We start from the raw sequence: 25,321 nt of genomic DNA on the forward strand, positions 1-25,321 counted from the left end.
GTTGACCTGAGGGCAAAAAGAGTCGGTAACTTTTAATACACGAAGAAAACGCGATTTGTTGTAAAACAATGATGGCGGAAAATATAGCAGACATCGTGAGAAATTTGTTTGGAAATGGAAGGTTCATCTGAAGATGAAGTAGCTATTGATTTACCATATATTGGACTACAAATTATGAGAGAGCTTGATAAAGGTAAAAAAAAAATATATAATTATTGCTTTTTGACTTTAAACCGCCTGTGGTATGCATAAGCTAACCTGTACTAGGAAACTATTGCAAATCTTTTGATTGTTAAATAAAGGACGCCGAATAAGTTATATTGTAATGTTTTTCCGTTTCAATGTCGTCATCTATTAAAATATTACCGTCATCACCAAATGTAGCTTGATAACATATTGACTCCATCGTCAAAGTCGCGCCAAAACAACCAGCAGACGACTTGCCCTCGCAACTCTTCCTCGAGAGGAGGAGCATCGAGAGCATGACCTGAGTGACCTGAGAGCAACTTGCCCCCGCGAGTAAAACGACCATCCACAATACTGCTTCCGGAAAAGGGCGCCCCGAGAGTTGACAGGTCAAAAAGAGACCTCGAGTCAAACAAACCTTATATTACATATCGATAGATGTAAGATATTTCGATTGTTGTTGAATTGTGAATAGTTTGTTTTCATCCAGTATTTCGCTGTTAATATATGTGTTATTGACTAGGTGATAGATTTTCAAGTTGTTACGGTGCCGTGAATATAAGATTTTCAAGTTGTTACGGTGCCGTGAATATAATATATTATTTAAAGTAATTAAACTCATGAAGTACTGTTTTGGTAGAAGTTCATGGATGTGATAGCTTAGCAGTATGCAAAGGGGTGACCTGTTGTTTCATTGACATAACCTAAGGTATTTTTTCCCCTTTAATATATTAGTATCTTTTTAAATAACTTGTCCTGTCAATAATGTAATATTAACGTAATAGTGGTAGTTTACGTTTCATATACAACAATTTGGCATTCTAATGTAATTAATGCAGTAGGCTTGAATAAAAAATAAAATTAGTAAATAGTACTAAGGCCCGTTCCACAATGACACGGAAACGGAGACGGATCTCACGGAACAGAGTTTCTAAAATAGCATGCAGACGTAGACGGACCCGACCGGATCAGCTAGGCAATGCTGAGCGCTTTTTATTACGTTGCCCCGGGCATCCAATAGAAGCCGGGTTTATGGCTGTGGTGGGCAGGCCCCCCACATCATTCTGTGGGCCCCGTTGCTAGAAGTCATGATGCCCCCCTCCCCTTTTATTTATTCTAACAGATAAATTTTTTTTTTTCCATTATGTACATTGTTTTAGTTATATTAATTTTAACCTTTTCACAATTATTTTTAAAACACATTAAATCTAGTTTTAAGTCAGTGTTTGATTGTCAACGTAAATTTATTTTGAATAATGGCAAATGAATGAGTGTAAGTGTTCTGCACTGTCAACATGGTGTCAGTTCAATTGGTGGTCGTTTTGTTACTCACAGTTGTAGATTCAGACACGTTCTGTACGCACAGCATATTCCGAATAAAATATTACTCTGGTGTAATATTTCATCAGTAACTAAATTTAGGCTTTACTGTTTAATTGTTTTCTATGATTTATTTAAAAGTCTACTCTTTTGTTTTAAGTTTTTTTTCTTTCCTTCTCAGGCCCCCTAGATCTATAGGCCTGTTGCCATAGCAACGGTAGCACCGGCCATGTGGGGGCCCTGGTGGTGGTAGCCGTGTGTGCTAATGTTCTGAATATGTTTAAAAAAAAATTAAGGGCAAGAATATTAAGTGTTCCATTATTACTTTCTTGTTTTATATAAATTCTCATGCTATGTTCTCAGAGCATAATATGTTGCTAGATGCTGTGTGTGGTTGTTTTTACTTCCAAAATTAATTTTTTTTTACTTCAGTCATTTCTTTGTTTTTCTTCCTTTTATACTGTCCCACCTGTCTATTTGGCAGGATAACAGATACACACTAGGCATCGGTACAAAATGTTATCAAAGCAAAATATTTTGACAAACATACATAACCAGCAGAGTGAATATATAATGTTTTCCTTCATAACTACGTTACCAAAACTGTCAGTCTGTAAAAATAAAAACTACCCTACCTATAGATATATAATCAAAATTTTAATACACTGTTATTTGCAAATTAATGTTAGTAACAAATCATATAGGGTTATGAAGGGCACATGAATTTATGATAAAATTTTATACCGCCTGGTTTAGAGACTAAATGACAGTGCATAGAATGAAAAATGGTTGATTCTGTTTTGTAACTATAATTTAATCCATATCCCTGCACCTATTAATTTCCCTGAGTGGTCCCAGTTGTTCCAGAAGTTTGTAGGTTAAAGGTTGCTTGCGTCGGTGCCACGCAGGTGCGGAGCGGTGCCGCGGCAGAGATGAGCTACAACAGGGGAGGGGACGGCCGCCCCAAAGGCTTCGGCTTCTCGGGCTTCCAGCTGAAGCGCGACCGCGCCAACCAGCTGCCGCCCCCGCCGAGCAGTGCCATCAGCAAGCACGGCTACTCCACCATGTCCGCCATCAGCCAGAACGCCCTGGCCGCCAGCTACGGCCTGCCGAGGAAGAGGGCCAAGACGGAGGAGGAGTGAGTTCCAGTTGGCTCTCATCGGGTGTTCCGTCTTGGTTTCTCAAACATTTAGAGCCTTTCTTACGGGTGGCAGTTGCCAGCCCAGAATTTCCCAACCTGGTACCTATTTAGTCACCCCATTTTGAAGTAAAAATATCAGTAATTTACAAACAATTGTTAAATAAAATTTCACAAGCACTGCAATTTCTTTATCCCACTCAGATATCTTGAGCAGTTTTTGAATCGCGTGGTTTCTTTCTGAAGCTCTTAACACAGTATGTGTGCCCAGGTGGGCGGGACCTTCGACACAGTCTTGCAGCACTGCTTCTGTATTTGCTTGATGTGGCACAAGATCAAGCTTTGGGCAATTGTTTTAGTAATTATGACATTTTATTTTGTGACTGCACAAAATAATGTTATTTTTTCTTGGTAAGTGCAGATGGGGGTCTGTGAATAAAGTCTTGTTGAAGCAATACATCAAAGCTTTGGAAAATATTTATTACCAGGGGGTTTATTCTAAGTTTCCAGCGTTTTCTATCTGAGCATTTCAATATCGATTCCGACATATAGCTCTGTGGCCGATCGGTCACACACGGTTCCGAACGATCGTAATCGAAAGGTACTGAAATTGCTATTCTAAGCGCGGTATCGTTACGAGGCCTAACTATCTCGGCAAAGTTCGGGTTACGATTTACCCTTCTACAATTTTTCTGGCAGCAAAGATGAGATTTGAAAACTGCAACATAACAACAAAAAACACTTCATATTTCTAACAAATTTATAAATAAAAACAGAGTTTATAAGACAATATACTTTCCAGATGTTTCAATGTTGATAAAAGTATTTATAAAAATCTTAAGTAATTTTAAAAGTGCTCGAGCAAGCAAAAACATGTTTATTTCTTAAATTATTTTTACGGGATATTTGGTGTGAAATGTTTATAGAGTTGTTTGCACGTGGTCTGTCATTGTATTATTGAAATAATGGCTGTTCTGCGATCTCGTGTGAGTGAGAGGCAAATTAAAATGTTGCTTTATTTTATGGAGGAGCACCCCGAATTCTTGCGGAGAAAATTTTCATCGAATTTCACAACTGCAACAAAATACACACGCTGAGTTATTGTTGAAACTTTTGATATCTGAAACAGGCGAATAATTTATGAATATGTATTTTGAAAATATACTTGCATAAAATCTTCGTTATAATATTGTTATTATAGAAAGAACATCTTTACATTCCCACTTAGTTATTATGCATCTGGAGCACTACTTACATTATGTAATTATGGTAACTTAAAGCGGTAACCATGGTAAGAACTCATACAAAAGAAGGCAAAACTAAAAAAAGGAATGCATTTCTTTTACTTATATACGTTATATCAAATCATTCTATAAAACTGCATTGTGATATGTATATGGTTAGAAGTAGCTTCTATATGAAGATTTTATACATAATAAATGTACAAATATCTTCAGTAATTACTGTTACCACTCGGGAAACGGTAATGGACGCGAAACTTAATCCCGATTAAGTGTTGTAGTAGTCCTACTCGCCGCAGCGCGCGCTACTGCCTCGTACACCCGCAATTCCTGCTGCCCTCTCGTGACTGTCAGGTCAACTACTTGAATAACGCCCCAAAAACATACATATTCAATGCTACTGGGAAAAAATTTCCTTTTACAAAATATTAAACACATTTGACACTTACGTAAAATATCGTAAATATTGATCACGCCCAAAAATGTACTATTTTCGACCAATTTTGACTATTTGTGTAAACATAAATCGTGCATCCGCCATGATTTCAAATCGCTGCTAATTCCCGATCGGCAAAGGCTTTTCGACAGCAATTGTATACTCAAAACATACCAATCGTTGGCTTCTGAGAATCGAAAGGTTCCGAGTTGATGAAAGTAACTTAGAATACCATATTGTAGAAAGCTTCCGATAATCGTGAAATCACGATCGGGAACTCTTTTGCGAGAAACTTAGAATAAACCCCCAGTGCCTTGTCAGGTAAGGAAGTAGCTTAAATAGGTAACTAAAAATGAGCAAAATAAAGTTACAAAAAAAAATACAAGCTATCAGGGCCTGATCCCCTTTAAGCTTTTGAGACTTCATTAAGTTGTCGTGTAACATGAAATTTTCATGGGACCACACTGGTGGATTAACTTACACTCGCTCCACATTAAGGCTATCCAAGTTCAATTTCCAGTGGAGTCAAACCCACATTTTTCACAAGTGATAAATGTGGCGAACTTGGCTCTGTGAGCCGGTGGGTTTTTCTGGGTGCTCCCCTCCCCCCTGTCAATTAATTCCGTCAGTGCTCCTGTCTAATCTTATAACTCCTCTTGTTCGTTTGTAATTACTCCAATGTTGATGAGACATTGAGCCATAATTATTTCATTCATTCTTTAAATTTTCAATCAATAAGTTGTCTACCACCCAACCATATAGTTGTTGATAGGCAATCAAAATTAATGGACTATATTTTGGTGTAACAAATCTCAGTGGAGCAATTAGTTAAAAAAAAAACTTTCTACAACACTAAGAAAATGTCATGACTAAATTTACTAACGACTGACTGCTGGAGGCATATGTGAAGCATAAGATGCAAAAAAAAAAAAAATAGTGTGCCATGAACAAAGGAAGAGTTCAAATACCTTGGATCTAGTTAGAGCATTAATTGTGAAAATTGGGCAGCTGTCCTAGCACTTTGAAAGAGCCATATTTGGCTAATTTGAATACAAAAAAATTTCTTTTAAGTTTAACCTATGTGTTCCACTCTTGATTCAATGGACATTCATGTTTGTTTTTTTAGACGTATAAATCTTTTTTAAAATATGTGTAGTTTTTCTTAGATAAATGTGTATTTCAAATACGTACTCTGTAATACAGTTGAAGTATATGATAGGGAGGCAGCCTATATTTTATTCATGTGGTGTTGTTCCAGCAGTTTTGAGTTTACAAAATTCTTGACTGTCGTGGCTGTTGAGTTGAAGCTGCATAATGGTGTTGTATTGTTAGGCACCAATGGACCCTTCCCTATGAAAGAGGTTGAGTTTCAAAAGAATGCTCCCTTTCCCATTTTAGCTGGATACGCTCTTGGTTCTGATGACGTCGTTGCTTCGACTTAATCATTAAGTTTCACTTAAAGAATTACAAACAGTGATATTTCACTGTGCGCAGGGTGTCCACAGTTAGTACCTTCGTACTAGATCTAGTACTTTTATAAGTTTTATAGTGGTCTAGTACATTTACGCTCAGATCTACTACTTTTTTTCTTTAATATAATAATATTACAGTAACTCCAATATGTTCTATTATTAAGCGTATTTATTTTTAAAAACTATGGAATGTATGTGTGTGTGGTGTGTTATTTAAGTTAGAGCATTGCAATTTCATAATAAGTTCCTAAATTGTTAAAACCGTAACAAATTATAATTTAGTACTTTTTTTTTTCTTCAAATCTAGTACTTTTTTTCTCGCCTAAGTTGGTACGGAATATTTTTTCCTTGTGGACACCCTGACCGTGCGTGACGGACTGACGATGAACGTGCAGGTATTTCGAAGAGGACGACGACAACTCGGCGCCCACCTCCACCCTGGAGTACATCCCGGCCCCCGGCAGCCCGTCGTACCAGGGGCGGGACGACTCCAGCTCGGAGGAGGACGAGGACCCCCTGGACGCCTTCATGGCCGTCATAGAGGAGCAGGTGGTGAAGGAGACGGCGACCGCGCCCCCCGTCGAGACCGACCAGGACAAGAAGAAGGGCATCCGCGACGACATCGAGGAGGAAGACGACGAGGAGTCGTACTACAGGTGCGGTCGACGGTCGGGTGCTCCGAGGCGGCGAATGGCTGGTAGTGTCAGCTCATCCGTGTATCTTAGTCCGCATTGATTTCTTTTAGAGTTTTGATCAACAATATTACTTTTAATGTTTTTCCTGTCTCAAATATTGTGTAGGCTAATGTTGGTTTAAAAGTGTGTTATTATTTAGAAATTATTTTCTCTATTTTTGTATGTTTCGTTGAGTTTGTGGCTGGGGTTTTGTTGGATTTGTGACTCATGTAACGTGAAGTAAAGTTTCAATTAGTGACACTTAGTAATGTTGTTAATAGTGATGTGAAAGCATGACATTGTTTCTTGTTGTGGTGATGTATGTGTAGGTATTTTCATTAGTTTTCACATGGTAACTATTGAGTGAACCCAGATTTCAGGAATACTGTAACAGCTTTTTATTTTGTTGGGTGCACTTTAGTTTTATTGTTGGCATATTGTAATTAATACCTGCATTAGGATGTATTAGAATTGGCTAGAGGACTTCTGTTTTAATCAGTTTTCGTGTGTTTTATTACAGGTATATGGAAGAAAATCCAATGGCCGGAGTCCTGAACGATGAATCCGATCAGGAGATAGAGTACGACGAAGATGGCAATCCTATCGCCCCGAAGAAGATAAAGGAGATTGATCCACTACCTCCCATAGACCATTCCACCATCACGTACTCACCATTCGAGAAGAACTTCTACACGGTGCACGAGGAGATAGCGAGCCTGAAGCCCGACCAGGTGGAGGAACTGCGGGAGAAGCTGGGGGTCAAGGTGACGGGACCGCTGCCCCCGAACCCCGTGAGCAGCTTCGCGCACTTCGGGCTGGACGACGGGCTGCTGAAGGCGATACGGCGCTACGAGTACACGCAGCCGACCCCGATCCAGGCCCAGGCGGTGCCGGCGGCGCTCAACGGGCGGGACATCATCGGCATCGCCAAGACGGGCAGCGGCAAGACGGCCGCGTTCATCTGGCCCATGCTGGTGCACATCATGGACCAGAAGGAGCTGCAGCCGGGAGACGGCCCCATTGGGGTGATCCTGGCCCCCACCAGGGAGCTCTCGCAGCAGATCTACGTAGAGGCCAAGAAGTTCGGCAAGGTCTACAACATACAGGTATGTTACTGTCAGACCTCAACTATTATAGCACCTGTTTCAGGTTGCCCACCCGGTCAGGAAAATCTCGAAACCTTGAATCAGCCATGAAGTTTCTTTGGGTAGGGAAAACTGTGAGAAACCAGTGAATTTTCGAAAGCCATCAGGAATCATTTGTTTGTCAAGCAAGTTGAATAGAGCTTAGTTGAAAAACTGCTTGTCCTGCCAGTGCCATTTTTTTTTTTGAGCGATTTTCACAGCTTAGCGGAGTGACTGCATGCCGTGCCTACACTGCGTCACTTATAATACCTTTTTTTGAGCGCTGTGTACCTTGCGAACTCTGCAGCTGATGTGAGGAATGTGACAACTGTTGAGGATATATGTACTATGAATTTCCGGTGATAAGCCTTATGGGGAGGAAGTGGCTACTTCTTTTCTTCTTCTCTTGTCTGTCTTCTCAATTTTTTTTTTCTACTCATATATCTGAATATTTTAACCGGTTGTAAAAATAACCAGAAGCCAAGACAAAAAACTATTTAATTTGTCATGCGAAAGACTGGAGGACCTACTGCAGATTTAAATTAAAGAAAATTATAATGTGGAAGGAACTAGACTAGCTAATGGTACCATAATTATTTTTTTCCTTTTCCTTAAGTGTCATAATGCACAAGTTTTTTTAAGTACTACCATAAGCAAAGTAGAAAAAGGTTTTTTTTTAAGACTTTACTATTACAATTAATTTTTATGTACCTTTTTTCTACAGCCAGTATATATACAGTATCTCAATATATTTATGTTACTCTATAGTCTATATTAATGAAAATATAAAATATCTGTTTTTACGGATCTATATTTTTATCTTCTTTTTACCTGTCACATGTGTGACGTAGGTATATATATAAAAACACACACATATTTTTTTGCATCGTTTTGTCAAAATTTCCAATCTGTGAAGAACTTTTGTAGATTTTGAATGAACATTTTTATTTATATACGTAGATTAAAAAACTGCTTAGCACTATAAAAATCCAATGCAATTTCAAATGACTGTTAAATTTTTTTTTGTAATAATAAGTGTTTTCTTTTAGCAATTTTTTTTTGATAACGGAGGTTTCGCTGTACCTAGCTGTTGACTTGAATTAGGACCCGGTCTAGTCGTGGTGGGTTGGGAGGAGTGTGACGACGTGGTCCGCCCAGGTGGTGTGCTGCTACGGCGGCGGCTCCAAGTGGGAGCAGTCCAAGGCGCTGGAGGGCGGGGCGGAGATCGTGGTGGCCACCCCGGGCCGCATGATCGACCTGGTGAAGATGAAGGCGACCAGCCTGGAGCGGGTGACGTTCCTGGTGCTGGACGAGGCGGACCGCATGTTCGACATGGGCTTCGAGCCGCAGGTGCGGTCCATCTGCGACCACGTGCGGCCGGACCGCCAGACGCTGCTGTTCAGCGCCACCTTCAAGAAGAGGATCGAGCGGCTGGCGCGGGACGTGCTCACCGACCCCGTCCGGATAGTGCAGGTGACGAGTCTGCTGCGTGGTTCTAGTTTTCATTGGTCAGTGTGTTTCCGGTTATATTTACCTCAAGGAACCCAATTTTTCTTCTAGTTTTGGTTCTAATAAATGGGGGAAAAAAAAAAAAAAAAAAAAAAAAAATTGATATGTTTGTGTGTTTGTTTGTGTGTGTGTATGATATTCGCTGAGTCTTCATTTCGTTACTAAAACAATTCACAAACACAGCCTAAAACTTTAATTTGTTCAAGTATTTTTAAGCTAACCTCAAACCTTGAAACATGTAGGCCCATTCTATGCCGGCATCAAAATCCTGACTATGAAGATACATGCTCATTTGATGTTTAAGTATTTTTACTATTTAGCTTTCATTTATATATTGTTTTTACAATTCATATGTAGTTTGTTATTTATCATTGAAATTTAATTTATATATATATATTTTTCATTGAAATTTAAAATACACTTTAATACCTATGAGGTATCTTTCTGTAAGTGTCTCAATAACCAAAATGCCCGGTAAGGTAAAATATTACTGATCTAAAATTACTGTTCAGGCAATATAATCACTTAACTGAAATGAGCTCGTAATTAATTTAGTGTATTTATCAAAATCTTCCAATTGAATAATACAATATTAAAAGGAAAATATTTAAAGAAAAATAATTAAATGTTAAGCAATTTACAACTAATTAACATGTAATAGAAACTGCTAGATGCTATATTGGTTTCAATTCTGTTTGTGCCACAACAACCTTTTTTCATTATTGATTGAAATTTCATCCTTGTTAAAGCAGAGATCACACTGAAATTTTTTTTGTAGCAGCCAGTCAGAAAAAGGCCGAAAAAAAAACCCTAGATGCTGATACAATTTATTTTGTTAATTTCTCTGTCGGTAAAAATGATGAACTTTTCAACACTTACCAAAATATCTCATTACGAGTAAATTTCTGCATGCATTATTTATTTTCCTCATTAGTATGGTAGCATTATCCTTTTTAAATAATACACCTTAAAATTTTTTTTTGTGACTACTAGAGCTTAAGGGGCCCGCCTACCTGGTCACACACACGGTGTGCAGAGCTTCAGGAAAAACAACGCGATTTCAAAACTACTCAAGATATCCGAGTGGGGTATGTTTACGAAAAGCATTTAAGAGTTCGCTGAGGCCCGAAAAGTACTTTTAACTTTGGATCATGTTTTTAAACTGTATTTCTAGAAGAGTTAAAATGGCTGAAACGCATGTTTTCAGAGTAATTTTTAGGTGTAAAACAAGTGGTGCAGATTCTTCAAAGCACTTAAGGGACTTGCATTACACCTTTATCTTCATTTCCCCGTAATATAAAAATACGGTCACCGCACAAATTTCACAGGTATCAATTGACGACGAGAAGATTGCGCGCCAGTTCAGAGCCTTGAGCTTAGAGGCGATAGCGTGCTAGAAATACCATCGAGCGTTGCGCTTATCATCCCGCCTCACTAACACACATACACCCCTGACGAGGCGGGCCCCTTAAATTGGCTAGAAATGAATAAATCTGGGCTCGACTCAACTCAATGGAAAGTTATAAATACTAAACTTAGCAAGACTCGTCTCGAATACAAAATTTGCAGACTTGACCAGGTCTAGTTTTTAGTGTTTTAGCAATTATTTAAAATGAAATTATTCCTAAACTAAGTTTCACATCAACCAATCATTATCAGCTTCAGGCATTTTATTGTATTGTGTACTATACCTAAAACAAATCCCATTTTCAAATGTAAGCTTCGAAAATTTTTTGATACTGAATAACTGTTAATATTTTTTGTTTCTTTTAACTCCTCCCTTTAAAAGCAGTGCTAGTTGTGTTATGAGAAAGCCTCATAATTTATAGCACGTTCTATGTTAATGGTGTCTGTATATTTTTCACTGTTTGAATGTTTGAAGACCTTTATATATCCTGAACTAACTTTTTTTTTTAATACTGTTTCTTATGTAGTAATGTTCTTCACCTTCAATGCGCAATGTGGTTTTTGTTCGAAAGTTGTATTGTAAAAGTTTCCTGAATCACACGTAAAATTACGTAACTGAAAGAAGTCTGTTTGCACGGCTGTGTCTAGGACGACAGGCCGGGCCCTTTATCGTGACGTTACAGCGTGTTTGTGATCTCGCACTTTAGGGTGATGTGGGCGAGGCCAACACCGATGTGACTCAGATTGTGAAAGTGATGAACGTCGGCGGAGCCAAGTGGAACTGGTTGCTTAACCACCTGGTGGAGTTCTTGTCGGCCGGCAGCGTGCTGATATTTGTCACCAAGAAGGTGAGTCGTCCTTCTGTGAACATGCGTGGCTCTGGGACCGGGTGTAATGAAAGTAATTACAACCACCCTTGCATGACAACTGCATCTGATGGACGTGCGCTTGCAATTGTTTTGTGTGAATTTTAGTTTTTTAGTTCAAATCAAATTTGAAAACAAGTATAAAATTTGAAAATTTAGTGTGCAGTTTTTTTTCCTAGAAATTTGAATAATTTTTTAGGGTTATATTTTAACAATGATGTTATATACAATTTCACATTAATTTTATAAAGACTTTAAAACATCTATGACAGGAGTATTCTTAAACATTTTTCAATGTTTTATTTTTGCGATACAGTGAAATCTACAACGTACCTGAAAAAAAAAATACAGTTCCGGTTTTTAATCATGTAAATACTATATACGGAACTGTTATTAGATATAAAACAAAAACATATCATAAGGAATTGAAAATATATTTACTTTGAGATGGAGAATTTTTTTTTTTTTAAATTAAAAAATGCTTTGTAGTTCAAGTATTGTACATTTAGGGTTAGGGATATGCAAGCAGCTTCACTACACTTTGAATTTAAATGAATATTTGTTTTTTTCAAAGTGTATTAGTATTTGAAATATGTAATATGAATAATAAATTGTTTGTTCTGATATTTGTAGTTTTTTTATATGTATTCTAACGTGGATAGTTGGTATTTTAATTTTGCTTAGTGTAGAAAAAACAAATGACTGCTGTTGTCAGTGACATACATACATAGTTGGTGTTGCACGTCAATGAAATCAGCTGTGGAAAGGGTGTTGCTGTGTTAAGGTGAACGCAGAGGAGCTGGCTAACAATCTCAAGCTGAAAGAATACGAAGTGTTGCTTCTGCACGGAGACATAGACCAGGTGGAGCGCAACAAGGTGATAACCCAGTTCAAGAAGCAGGAAGTGAACATCTTGGTCGCCACAGATGTTGCAGGTAATATATCTTCTTTTCTCTGTTTTCCTCCAATTTACTTCTTTTATTCTTCCTTCCCTACCATCATATTTTTCTCTCCCTAATTCTATTTCTACTGTTTTTCCTTTTTCTCATTTTCATTCTTTTCCTCTTTTTTCTTATCCTTTTTTTTCTATTCCTCTTATCCTTCTTTCCCTTCCCATTTTTCTCCTTTTTATTCTCTTTTTCTCCTATTTGTCTCCTTTTATTTTTACTCCATTTCCTTTTACTCCTTTTCTTTCATTCTTATCACCCTTTTCCTACTCTTTCTTCTTTTCCTCCTCTTCCTTCTCTTTCTTCTTTTCCTCTTCCCACTACATGTATTTCTGTACAGAGTAAAGTGGCACAACCAATCACGTGTTAGACTCGCATTCGTAGTACCTATCTTGTTTTAAAGACTGATCCATCCATTCGGATGATTCCTTACATCAGGCAATATGTAATTCCTAGAGACATGCAGTTTTGGGGTTTATTTTATAGCAAAATTCGTTGTTATTTACCCTTAAAAGTGGTGTTATCATACATCAAAAGCGGTGTTATTTTTTAAATAGTTTTAGCACTATAAATTTAAAAAATTAAGCTAAGCATACCTTGAAATTTTGGACACATTCTTGCATTGTACAGTTGCACTAGCAGCAGTAATTTACAATCGAATTTACACATCACTTTTTACATACAGTAATTGAAAATATTTTAGTACCTAAACCAGCAAGAATAAATATGAAGTCTCTAAAATAGTGACATAAACACATGGAACAAAATCCTCAAACTTTAGCTCTCGAAAGCAAAAGTAGCCATGATACACAAATTAGCCTCACTTAAATTTGTCCTGCGGTCTGTTAAGACTGTGTTATATGAGGACAAAAATCGTTCACAGTCAACGTTTGCAGAAGGCATCCAGATGGCTTCAAGGCAGCTGGAAGCAAACAATGGCTGTGACAGCTTTACTACATTCAATGACTTCACTACGTCCACTGAATTGTCTGTTTCCATTTGTTTTGTAACAATGTCCTGAAGCTGACCAAAACCAGCTGTTAATTCTTCAGTGCTTATGGAGTAGAGACTATGGACAGTTTTCAGTTTCTGCACCATTTCTGGGTTTAATTTAGCAAGCAACAAACTTTCCTGACTAAAAATTTGAATTGCTTCAAATCTCTTTCTACTTGGGTCAGTTGTCATGAGAGAGTTCAGTTTGGAAAGGGCTTGTGTTGCTGTTCTTGTGATGGACACTTTAGCTTCAGCAGCTTTAGCGGGGGGCATGTTAGACAAAGCTCTACTGGTTGCCTCAAAATAAATGCCACGAGTGATGTTTTCAAATTTTTTTTTTATACCTTGCAAGTCCCCATATAGTGAATGGGCAGTTGGATACAAAGAACCTTCAAGTTTCTGTATTAGCTCTACAAGGCTCTTGGCATGCTCTTTCACAAAGACAGCTTGACAAAGAATGAGAGAAATGTCATTTTCTGTGAGTGAACACAGAAACTCAACCCCTGAATTTTGTGTTGCCTTTAGTTCATCTGTTTTGCAGAAATCAACAATGTCATGTATGTAGTCTGCTACATAAAAAACGCTGTTGAACCAGGAATTCCATCTAGTAACAACAGGAAGTGGGAACAATGGACGTTTCTCTCCATGCTTTTCTTCAAGAAAGCTAGCATACAGGTGCCTTCTTTTCCTGGTGTTGTTGAACACATTTTTTATTTTGCTCATAGCATTGTTCAACTCAGGCAACTCTTTCACCCAGACATTGCCAACTAGATTTAACTTATGTGCCCAGCACTGGACATGCGTTAACTGGTCTCCAAGGATTACTTCGAGAGTACTAACAGCCTTGGTCATATAACGAGCAGCATCGGTTACTACTGAGAGCACATCACCATACTGTACATTGTACATTTTGAGTGAATCTAAAATTGCCCTCACACAGTTTGTGGCATTAGCAGCTTCAAGAAAGTGAACTCCTGCAACAAATATTTCTGGTTTATCCTGTTGAAGATTCAGAATTCTAAATAAAACAACAAATACACACCTACCCATTTTATCTGTTGTTTCGTCGCACAGTATGTCAATTTTTTTGTCCTTTAATGCAGTTTTGGCATCTTCAATTCTGCATTTGGCTATGTCCCCTACATATTTCTCACGGACTGTTCTCGCAAGTGGCATGTCTCCAGCACCTTCGATGTATTTGTTCAGCCATGCCCTGATATTAGGATCATCAAGCTTTTCAAGGGGTATATTTGCCTTTATAAAGGTCTCTGCTGTTTCCTTTATAAATTCCAACTTTTTGTCTTTTTGGACATTATTTTTTGCTGTCTGAAACGCTGAAGATATTGACGACTGGCGTTCAGACGCACTAGATGAGCCTTGCAATGAAGAGAGACGCTTCTTGTGTTTTTCACTGCCTACATGTTTTTCACATGAGTCTTTCCTATCCCAAGAGACGGTGACATTACAGTGACGACAAAAAAGTGTGGTTGAATCACTAGCATAAAGTCCGTGTTGAGAAAATTCAGAGGCTCGCTGTTTTGCAGTTACCGGCACTTTAGGCATTTTAATAGGCCTAATGTTTTAGCCGACCTTTAAATTGTACACCTTTAATTTATTTCACAGACGTTGAAAACTATCTGTAACAAAATTCGACCCGTTAAACTTTAACTTGCGCACAACAGAATGTTACGAATCGTCACCGTGTTTGCATTTTAAATTTGGTATTTGGTTAATAAAAATGGACGCAATGGACAAACAACGCTAAAGACTATATAAGAGAACAACGCTTCGAGAAACAACCTGCTGTAAACACCGTGATAATCGACTGTCCAGGCGAGCCGAATATCAAAATACAGCAAAACCCCTTATTTGCACTTTTCATGGGGACAAAGTAAAAAAGTGTAAAAAGCGGGAAAGTGTAAATAAAGGGAAAAGTAAGAAATACGTTAAAGTTAATTAAAATACAGTCGCATCCTGCCGCGTTCAGAACGGGCTACATTACACAGTAAAAATAAATAAAAAAGGGGCGCAAATTGATGAAAATTTACCGTCAATTGCGCGCCTTGCGCGGAGAAAGGTCATTGTACTCGATCATCTGTTGTTACAGTGCGGCCCAGTGCGGCGTCTGTTCTCTGAGCTGCGCATGCGCAGTATAACTCATTCAATGCTCCGCCCAGACTCGTGACCTTCCATCAGCAGCCAGCCAATAGAAGCGAGCCTAGCGGAAAAAAATATAAGCTCCACCTCCCGTGTACCAGTTTTGTCCAGTTCTAATACCAGTTTATTGGTATACGCACCCGCTTACTCGCTGCCGTGACATGTTCAAGTTTACGTTCATCTTGATGTCTTGATACCAATAATTAATAATTTACGATCCCCACAAATAAATGGTTAGTTTAAAAAATATGCGTCAACAGTATAATACTTCCGAAATTATATAATACGTATAAAACAGTTACCAAGATTCCACTCATTTTATCTTGTGAAGTTCATGTCTCGTACCAGTATTTCGGCTAAGTTGTGACATAAATACAGTATCAGCACTTACAATGTTACGATAATATTTCCGACATTTCCGTTACGTTTCTATATTCGTGAGTTTACGTTTTTCCCTAGTACATTTTAGATTGTCTCCTGCTGTAATTACTCGGACTTTTACACGCCTAGGCTTAAATTGTTACATGTTTAGAAATAAAAGCAACTTTTCATGTTATAAAATACACTGTGTGGGTAGTTATCTTTGGTTTTTTGTTGTTTCACGTTTGTTACTGTATTTACAAATTGAATTGCCGTGTTCGAATGAGGAAAATGTTCTGACTGTTCGCCGAAAATTCAAGGATTTCGCGTTATTATCCAAAATGTGAGAAATTCGCGTTATTCTTAAAAATGTACTCAAATTCGCGTAAAAATTCGTTTTATCGCAATCGCGAAATATGCATGTCTCTAGTAATTCCTCCTTCAGTTACCCCAGTTTCTATGGTTTTTGTCCATCCCTGATGATCTTATTGTCGGCGAGACGTAGAACATAAGAAACTAAATTCTCTCTCTTACCAGGGGGTCCTGCGTTTGTGCCTTTGTTTACAGCGAAAGGAATAAAGGTTTTAAGTAAGTGGTCTTAGGATGAAATAAGTATACCTGACTGGATCCATTTGCTGTCTGTCCTGTATTCCTCAATCCCAGAAATTCCTTCAAATAAAATTTGTGAATCCATTATTAATCTTGTTTGCATCCTACATAGTCCACTGCTTGCTCTTGTTGATTGGTGATCAGTCGGTGCTGCAGCGTGTGTGAATACATAATTTTACAACGTCTTTTTTTGATTGTAGCTAGGGGCTTGGACATCCCCCACATCAGAACGGTAGTCAACTTTGACGTCGCGAGAGACATAGACACACACACTCATCGAGTTGGCAGGACAGGTAAGTTAGGGTCTGGGAACTTGAGAAAAAGTTAAAGTGTCATATATGTCATAACCTTTTTAGACATCATGCGAATGTTGAACTGAAATTAATATCTAATAGACGCTCATCACTGACTCACTGACGGTCTGTGTAACCCTGTGAGATAGCGCCTACTTGCTGAATGCCAGCGTGTGGCGGTAAGTCTCCAGCCAGGAGTCTGAGACCGGCATTCTGCAGTTGCAATTTTCTCGGGATTAATAATTTTCAGCGTTCGAAAACTGCTTATTGTTCGCTTTGTTTTAAAATTTAAAGAATTTCCATGTGGTAGCGTCAAAGCCAACAGCTTTGCTACACTGTGCATACAATAGAATACTTGTCATTTCGAAATATAGGTTATTGATACCCCTTGAATATGAAAAAAGGGTCTATGTTCGCATAGGCATTTGAGATTTGCAATGTTGGCGCAGGCCGACTTATCCAGAGGTGCTCCCCCCCCCCCCCCCCAAACACCATGACTCACCCTCCTAACCTAATGAGGTGCCCCCCCCCCCCCCCCCCCCCCGAAATTTTTTATGCCATTTTCTCAATGATTTACTCAATGATTTTATAATATTATACTTTTTTAGTATTATATTTTATCACATTTTGCATTAATTAAAACTGATTTTCTAATAATAATTTTCGTCATATCAGGTAATATTTCCATCCTGAACCAACAGATGCCAAACTGCTTTTGTTGAGGAAAGTGTAAATAATATATACATTTTTCTCATCTTTAAACCCCCCCCCGAAATTATTTTAATGACGCAGTCTGCGTCGTTACCCTCCCTTGTGGGCACCCCTGACTTATCAGTGCAGCGTGTGACGACGTCCTCGTGAATGTTGCCATGCAGGGCGAGCCGGGGAGAAGGGCACCGCCTACACGCTGGTGACGGACAAAGACAAGGAGTTTGCAGGGCACCTGGTCAGGAACTTGGAGGGGGCGAACCAGCAGGTGCCCCAGGGACTGCTGGACCTGGCCATGCAGGTGGGAGCGGCTGCGAGCACGGCTATTTTCTTCCAGTTGCTTTGCAGTTTTTTTACTGTCAAGGCATTCAGATTAGGGCTGTTCCAATACCTAGTAATGGTATGTTCAGCTTTTGGCCAGTACTGAGGTATCGGCACAGGTATTTGGAGGTATTAGTATAAATGTACTCAGAACTGAATTTTTTTAAAAATACTTGTTTTTATATTTTTCATAGTTTTAATATTTTTTTTTTTCCATATTTGAATTATTTTAACTATATTTTTAAGGGCAAATCATAAAAAACAACTACTTAGGCACTGCTTAGCTAAGAGTTAATAAAAAAAAAATGGTTACCTAATAAATAAGTGGTGCACAATTTGCAATAAATTTTCTTTGAATTTAGATTTATAAAAAGAGTAATGGAGTTGACTGTTCAATACAATACCACAAAAACTGAAATCAGAGAAAAAAAGTGTTCTTTTAAACCCTTGTAATATAAATAGCATGAAATCCACACAGCATATTAAGCTCACATTTATCAACAAAATAAGATATACCATTGGTAGTTTGAATAAAAAGTAGTGGAAACAAAGAAACTAGGATGTAAAAATAAACAACAGTGTGGGTTTGTTCCTTTTTGCATGGTTATCACTGTTGATAATCGATAGAGAGAAGTTTTTTCTTTTTAAAAACAGAAGATTTCAAGGCTATTTTTTTATTTTTATAACATCTGTTTTGTAATACTTACTCCACCAAAATAATTGTAAAGGTATATACTGCATTTTTACGATAAAATAATTCTAATAAATGTGTCTAAATCCGATACATTCAGGACACTATAAATTAGCGAGCATTTGTGGTTTTAGAGGTGCACAATAAAATAATTAAATTAATTTTTCTGATTCATGCACTTTGGTACAATTTTTGCATGAATATAATGACATTCTTTGAATTTAAAACAATAAAAGATTACTTTTTTTATGATTTGGATTAGGTTTTGGTTAAATACTTAATTCCATGTTGTACCTTGCATTTTGGTGCTGCATGATGTATTAACTTGCATTCTGGTGTTGCGCTGTGTTTTGAGGTGCTTTCCGGTGTTATTTCAGTTTTGTCGCAATCGACCATACAATCTTGTCTCTAATGACCAAATTTGTTTTAGCCGAATCGACCCTAGCGCTGTTTTACCGAGTTCTGAAGCTTGGGGCGAGAGTGTGATGGTTGTGGGCGGTTTTGTTGGCAGAGTGCCTGGTTCCGCAAGTCCCGCTTCAAGGGCGGGAAGGGCAAGAAGCTGGACATCGGTGGACGGGGTCTCGGCTACAGGGAGAGGCCAGGACTGGGGTCCGCCGAGCCACAGCAGGTGGGTCCCACTCCAGTCGAGGGGAGGAGATGCAGGTTGTATCCGAGGGCGATGGTACATACTTCAAAGATGCATTCGATTTGAAAATGGGCAGATCACACGTTTTGTAGAGTTCCTGATCTGTAGAATGCTTAAAATTTTACAATAAAAAAAATACGTGTGGCCGTATGTTCAGCTACATACAAGTGCAAAGCAAACACTAAAATTAAGCGGTAAATAGTTCAATATCTTCAGAATTACATACTTGTCTTAACATACAGTAAAGTATGGTGTCTACATGTAAGGACTTGTGTGTGAAATTCTCATCATTACTTGCACACTGTGTGGAATTTCTATTTTTTCATTGAAAAATTTACAAGTGTACACTTGATACTATATTTTTTTTTGCAGTTGCTTAATACACTTTGTTAGTGAATGATGGGTGTAAACAAACAAATTGTCAAATTGTTCATTTGGATTTTGTAGATGGTTGCCTTTGAATGGTGTTGTAGTTTTGAGCATTCTTTTTTCTTTTCTCCCTTGTTTATAGTTTTTGTTGTTTTAAAATGTGATTCTCTGCAGCTTAGTAAAAGTAAATTGATGGTCTTGAATTGAGCAAAAAAGAAAAGTGTGGTGTTTGTGGCCTACCCAGCTCTAAAACTGTAAGTTATGAATTTAATATTAATGTTGACCCATTGTAACTTTAGCAGAATTTTTTTTTTTTGCCACTCAATTCTTGCAATGTTTTGGAAATTATTTATAATATGCACATACTTAAGAATGAAGTAAATGTACCATTTTTCATCGTGTGCATTTTGCAATTTCTTTTTGATTAGCTTGGTTCTTGAAAAGTGTAAAAAGAATGGGGTGTTGATGTGAGGTTGTTTATTCACGAGCGCGTACTGATGCACTGTGCCCGTGGTTTCCAGATCTCCTTGACGGCAGCCAGCGTCTCGGAGGCGGTCACCAAGCTGCCCCGCACGGGTCCCGGGTCCGACCGGCTGTCGGCCATGAAGGCGGCCTTCAGGAACCAGTACCAGAGCCAGGTACTGCTTGTTCCTTCGGTGCCCCTTAGTGCCCCGTACCGTCGCCTGTTACTGCGGATAAGAAGGGGCACGGAAACTTTGTGAATCGCGATACCGGGAGCTGACGTCGAAATTAACCTCAATTCGTGACAAAACTGCAAAATACGTAGTTTGTTTTCCGCAAAATAAAAACAAAATTCTACTTAAAATCTGAGTTAAAAATATTAAATGTCATCAAGGGCAAAAAAAATGCAAATTGAAAATTTTCATAATGTAAACACCCAGTTTATTCTCAACTTCCAAAAAAAAAAACGTTTCCCCTGTGTAATGTTTCACCATTTTTTTTTACTACAGTAGTTGAAGGTGCACCACTGCATTGAGATGGGCATTAAAAGGAGTAATGGTCAAATTTTTAATGGCGTATACGTAATCTGATAGTCACAATCGATCTACCACCGTGTGATAGAGTAGCAGCTTACTTGCTGTATATATCTATGACTAAAAAAGATATTGCGACTCAAAAATATATTTAAAAAAAGTAAATAATGGTTTGAGATCCCAGATGAACTTAGTAAAAAAATTGTTTTTTTTATAATATTGCTGAACTAAAATACAATTTACCTGGCTACCAATTTACAATGAAAACTCATGAATAGGGTTTAAATATGTAAATACAGTAAAACCTTTTTGTTGCGACCCCATTTATTGCGACCACCTCTCTATTACAACCCGATTTCGAGGAACTGTGAAAAAATTGCCGAAAATCCGAAGAAAATTGGACAGAAAATAAGTTTCTTGTGGTTAATAGCGTGTTACTGCGTTTATCTTGCCGAGTGCTTCCTGTCGACCGCTGTCAGCACTTAACAACCCCCATTCCACGTCCCTTTGCCGGCAGGGTGCAGATAAAGGTTTTTGTGGCAACGTGTTTACGTTTAGCTTTTTGCGAGTGTCTAGTGTGGTACGCAGTTAAGGCAAAGCTACCTGCTGGATTTCTCTTGATTTTGATTACTATCGGTTGACAATACACAGCGACCGACTGGATGCACGCCCGCCTCGACTTGTTTTAACTGCCGCAGCGATGTTTATATTGACAGCTCAAACAATTTAATTTTCCCGTGGGTTGATAGAAAAAGGTCGCTTCACCCAGCATAAAAAAAGGTTACGCCACTTATTCCCCGCGCAGGAAACACACTGGCTGCCGTCTGTCTACCCCGCATTTATCTTTCTTCTAACATTCCATGTCTCGCCTCGCGCGCGAGCAATAACTAGGGCCACTATTATATGGTGAATCGCGAAATAGCGAAATTTTCCGCGAATTTATACGGAAAATGCGAAAAAAGCGATTTTTAAGAAAAACTGCTAAATAACACCGAAATTACACAATACAAGTCTCTTATATTTTAATGTGAAAAGCTTGATAGTCAAGACTTGCCCGGGTCCTGGTTGATAAGCTGGAAAAATTTCCTGCCTTGCATTTCTACATGCTTCCTCTAATCAGCTTTAGGGCGCCGTCTGGTCAGCGTGTGTGTTAGTGAAGCGGGATGATAAGAGCGACGCTCAATGGTAGTTCTAGCGCGGTAAAACCTCTAAGTGCAAGGCTCTGAACTGGCGCGCAGTCATCTTGTTCCCGTCAGATAACTATGAAATTTGAGCGGTGACCGTAACATTATATGACAGAAAAATAAAGATAAAGGTGTAATGCATTTCCCTATGATACTTTCAAGAAATTTGTAATGGGTTTTTTACACCTAAAACTTCGAAAACATGCCTTTTAGCCATTTTATCTCAATAGAACCAGTTGGGCATAAACAAATTCTTAAATGATTTTTCGTAAACAGACTCCAGTCGGATATATAGTATAGTTTGGAAAACGCGTAGGTTTTTCGTGGCTGTGCCCGGCACACGACTGTAGTTGCCATGCGTCACGCACTGAGAATGTTGTCCGGCAGGAAGGGCGAATATAGTTCATTTGCGGCAAAAATGAATACTTTTACGGCCCTGCTAAATTTTTCCATTAAATAAATTTTGAAGTTTCAGTGATTTTCCAGCATAAATAATGTTGTGTAACTAACAAACAAATTGTATCAAAACAATTAACGGTAAATGGCTGTCGCGGGGGCCCTTAAAAATTTTTCATTTTACCAGAAATGGACTATACAAACCTTGCTTTCGTTGCACGCAGTTTGGAGAAGGGGAGGAAGGATGTTGACAGTTTCACATGCCAAAGGACGTTGAGTGAGAAGGGGGAGAGAGACACGATGGTTTGTATGCCTGGGAGGGATGAACCTTGAAATCTGGACAAGGGAAGGAGAGGTACGCTGTATGACGTAATGCATCCGCCGCCTGTGCTGCCGCCAGCCTTTCTAGACGAGATTCCTGTGCTCCCACTTACGTTGCACAAGCTACTGCTGCCGTATTTTTAAAGGAAATGCCCCATTATTTTTTTGTTATTCTTATATGCACATTATTGGAAGTATTAAAACCGACACAAAAATACGCTGTGTGTTAAAATTAACAGATTTTAATGATCTTTCATTTAGTTTTTTTTTAATTTTTTTTCTTCTGATTTTTACATTTTGGTCAAAATGTCCAATTTTTTACGGTTCCCGAGAATGTATTCGTAAAATCACTGCTTAGTTAAATCCGGGGTTCGTCACATCGGGGTTCTAGTGTATTTAACTACGGCAAGCAGAAAACGTACATGTAAACTAACCAGTAAATATAAACTGTCTATTGACATATTTTCTTTAGAGGTGGCCTGTAGGGCGACGGACTTGTCATGAAGGTTGAAGTGGGTTTAAAGCAAAGCTGTCTAGCATTGTGAGTGACAGCATCCTGCCATTGTACAGCTGGTTTCTTAGCGAGTAGCGGTGTGGGAGGGGGGGGGGGGGGGGGGGTGAAATCAACTGAAAATTTCGGAAAACATCTATTACGACCCCCCCCTCCATTACGACCCTATTCCTGGGAACCGTGAGGGGTCTTTTCAGAGAGGTTTGACTGTATTAGCTCATTCAATCTCTAATCTGGGACTACAGCATTTATATATATATATATATATATATTAAAATATTTTGTAATGGATTTCTTAATTCGCGAAAATTTTCTCCATCAATGTGTAAAGTAGCAAATTGTGGAAAATATGGCAAAAAGTAACTGAAATGATAGGTAGGTTGGTTAGGTTAGATTAGATTAGGTTATCTGCATAATTAAACAAAAAATTATTTAATAATTTTAATGTTGTAACAAATATTTTCCATATAATTATTGTAGCTGACTTAACTTAACCAAACTTTCACTTTAGTATTAGTATTTGTCTAATTTTCCAGAAGTTGTTACATGATTGCAAAAACATTTTTTTATTTTTGACTAATATAATTGTTATTTAATGTAAGCATGCATATTGTGACCAAATATAAATTTAGTCCATACAATTAATGTATACGTACTTTTGAAACCATTAAAAATTATTTTCGATTTAAAAAAAAAAAAAACACAAAATTTTATAACAGCAAAAGAAAACCGAAATGCTTAACCTTAAAAACAATATGTGATAGAAATAAAACCATTTTACAGACCTCAAGGGACATGATTATATGGTGGATTGCGATAAAACCAAAATAACACCAAAAAAAAATCAATAAACCATATAACACTGAAATGGAAGTTAATGCACCACAAAGCACCAAAATGCATTAAATTCATCAAATAAATTAGCGAGCATTTGTGGTTTAAAAATGATCCAATATGAGCTGCACAATAAAAAAAAAAATTAAATAAAATTTTCTTGTTTATGCACTTTGGTACAATTTTTTGTTTGAAAATAACAACATTCCGTGAATTTAAAGGATTAACAGAACACTTTTTTTTTTATTTGAATTAATTTTTGGTTAAATTCTATTTAACTCCATGATATAAGTTGCATTTTGGTGCTATATGGTGTTTTGACTTGAATTTATATGTTATGCTGTGGTTTGACATGCTGTTCTGTGTTATTTCTGTTTGGTCGCTACTGAGCTGGTATTCTCGTCCCTAGCCATGGCTCACGTGGGGGCCCCGGGGCATGTGTTCCAGTTCCTGGCGTCGACGGACCACACCTGGGAGCAGACCCTGGAGCAGACGCGCGCGGCGGAGAACGCAGCCAAGGTCGCAGAGAGCAAGGCGGAGAACGCGGCCAAGGTCGCAGAGAGCAAGCCAGAGAACACAGTCAAGGTCGCAGAGAGCGAGGCGAAGAACGCGGCCAAGGTCGCAGAGAGCAAGCCGGAGAACGCGGCCAAGTTCGCAGAGAGAAAGCCGGAGAACACGGCCAAGGTCGCAGAGAGCAAGCCGGAGAAGCGGTCCAAGAGGAGTCGCTGGGACGACTAGTTCCGTGCTTCCGCCGCCTGGACGTTCGGTCCTCGTAACGATAGCGCTGTCTTGAGTGTGAATGTTGTGCATGAGGTCTGTTCTTGATTTTCAGAACGGGACATTTGTTTTGACTGCTTCCGGACGTGTGTATAACAAGTTTTCTATTGTGTTGCTGTGTGATGTGTCTGTAGGTATCAAGTATCTTTGTTTCATTGCTAAATATTGAACGTACTTCAGTAAAACCTTTCTGATCTGATCTTTTTATTTATGCAGTGAAGAATTTTAAATAGTTAAGACATACTATGCTGGAATAAGCTGAAAAACATCTGAGTACTGCATCCCTTAGTATCCATGTTTAGATATGATTGTTGGTTCAAGAAATGTGTACTGTACCAAGTAGCCATTGCTCTTCTGGACTCTGTGCAATCACTGGGACTCGTGACTTCAGTTAATTCAATTTTTACAAACATATCAGTCCGACATTAATTACACCAGAGGTCCGTGGTCGTACAATGGAATTGTAAAGATTGGATCACCTTTTATGTTACTGTGAATTGTAAAGCATTTATTACAATAAATTACAATAAAAAATACAGAAAACAAATATATAGTCATACAAAGTTATAAGTTATATATAGTTATACAAAGTTATACAAATACAAAGTTATAGTGTCTGGCTTCATGAGACCGTGAAAAACCACGAGATACTGACATACTGACAAACATTTAGACACTGAGAGACACTGAGACAGAGAGAGAAACACTGAGAGACAGAGAGATACTGAGACAGAGAGATATTAAGACACTGAGACAGAGAGAGAGACACACAGAAAGAGAGACACAGAGAGACAAACACACACAAATGTGTATGTACTTGTAAATTTACCATTTAG

General features: G+C 38.3%; 1 protein-coding gene across 1 annotated transcript; it reads left to right on the forward strand.

The window, feature by feature from the left end:
• The first annotated feature begins 601 nt into the window (after nucleotides 1–601).
• LOC134534166 (ATP-dependent RNA helicase DDX42) lies at nucleotides 602–25,032 on the forward strand. Its single transcript, XM_063372303.1, has 12 exons — nucleotides 602–895; nucleotides 2,415–2,644; nucleotides 6,189–6,449; nucleotides 6,988–7,573; nucleotides 8,750–9,064; nucleotides 11,215–11,355; nucleotides 12,158–12,308; nucleotides 16,640–16,732; nucleotides 17,608–17,741; nucleotides 18,964–19,080; nucleotides 19,989–20,105; nucleotides 24,156–25,032. Exons 2-12 carry the CDS (start codon nucleotides 2,439–2,441, stop codon nucleotides 24,444–24,446), a joined length of 2,412 nt encoding a protein of 803 aa, XP_063228373.1. The 5' UTR covers nucleotides 602–895; nucleotides 2,415–2,438; the 3' UTR covers nucleotides 24,447–25,032.
• The last annotated feature ends 289 nt before the right edge of the window (nucleotides 25,033–25,321 follow it).

The sequence above is a fragment of the Bacillus rossius genome, chromosome 7 (assembly GCF_032445375.1).
Source record: "Bacillus rossius redtenbacheri isolate Brsri chromosome 7, Brsri_v3, whole genome shotgun sequence".
Taxonomy (NCBI): domain Eukaryota; kingdom Metazoa; phylum Arthropoda; class Insecta; order Phasmatodea; family Bacillidae; genus Bacillus; species Bacillus rossius.

Coding starts and splice junctions, on each gene's coding strand:
- LOC134534166 (XM_063372303.1), top strand. CDS start 2,439: ATGAGCTACAACAGGGGAGGGGACGGCCGCCCCAAAGGCTTCGGCTTC. Junction 2,645..6,188: donor AGGGCCAAGACGGAGGAGGA/GTGAGTTCCAGT, acceptor ATGAACGTGCAG/GTATTTCGAAGAGGACGACG. Junction 6,450..6,987: donor GACGAGGAGTCGTACTACAG/GTGCGGTCGACG, acceptor GTTTTATTACAG/GTATATGGAAGAAAATCCAA.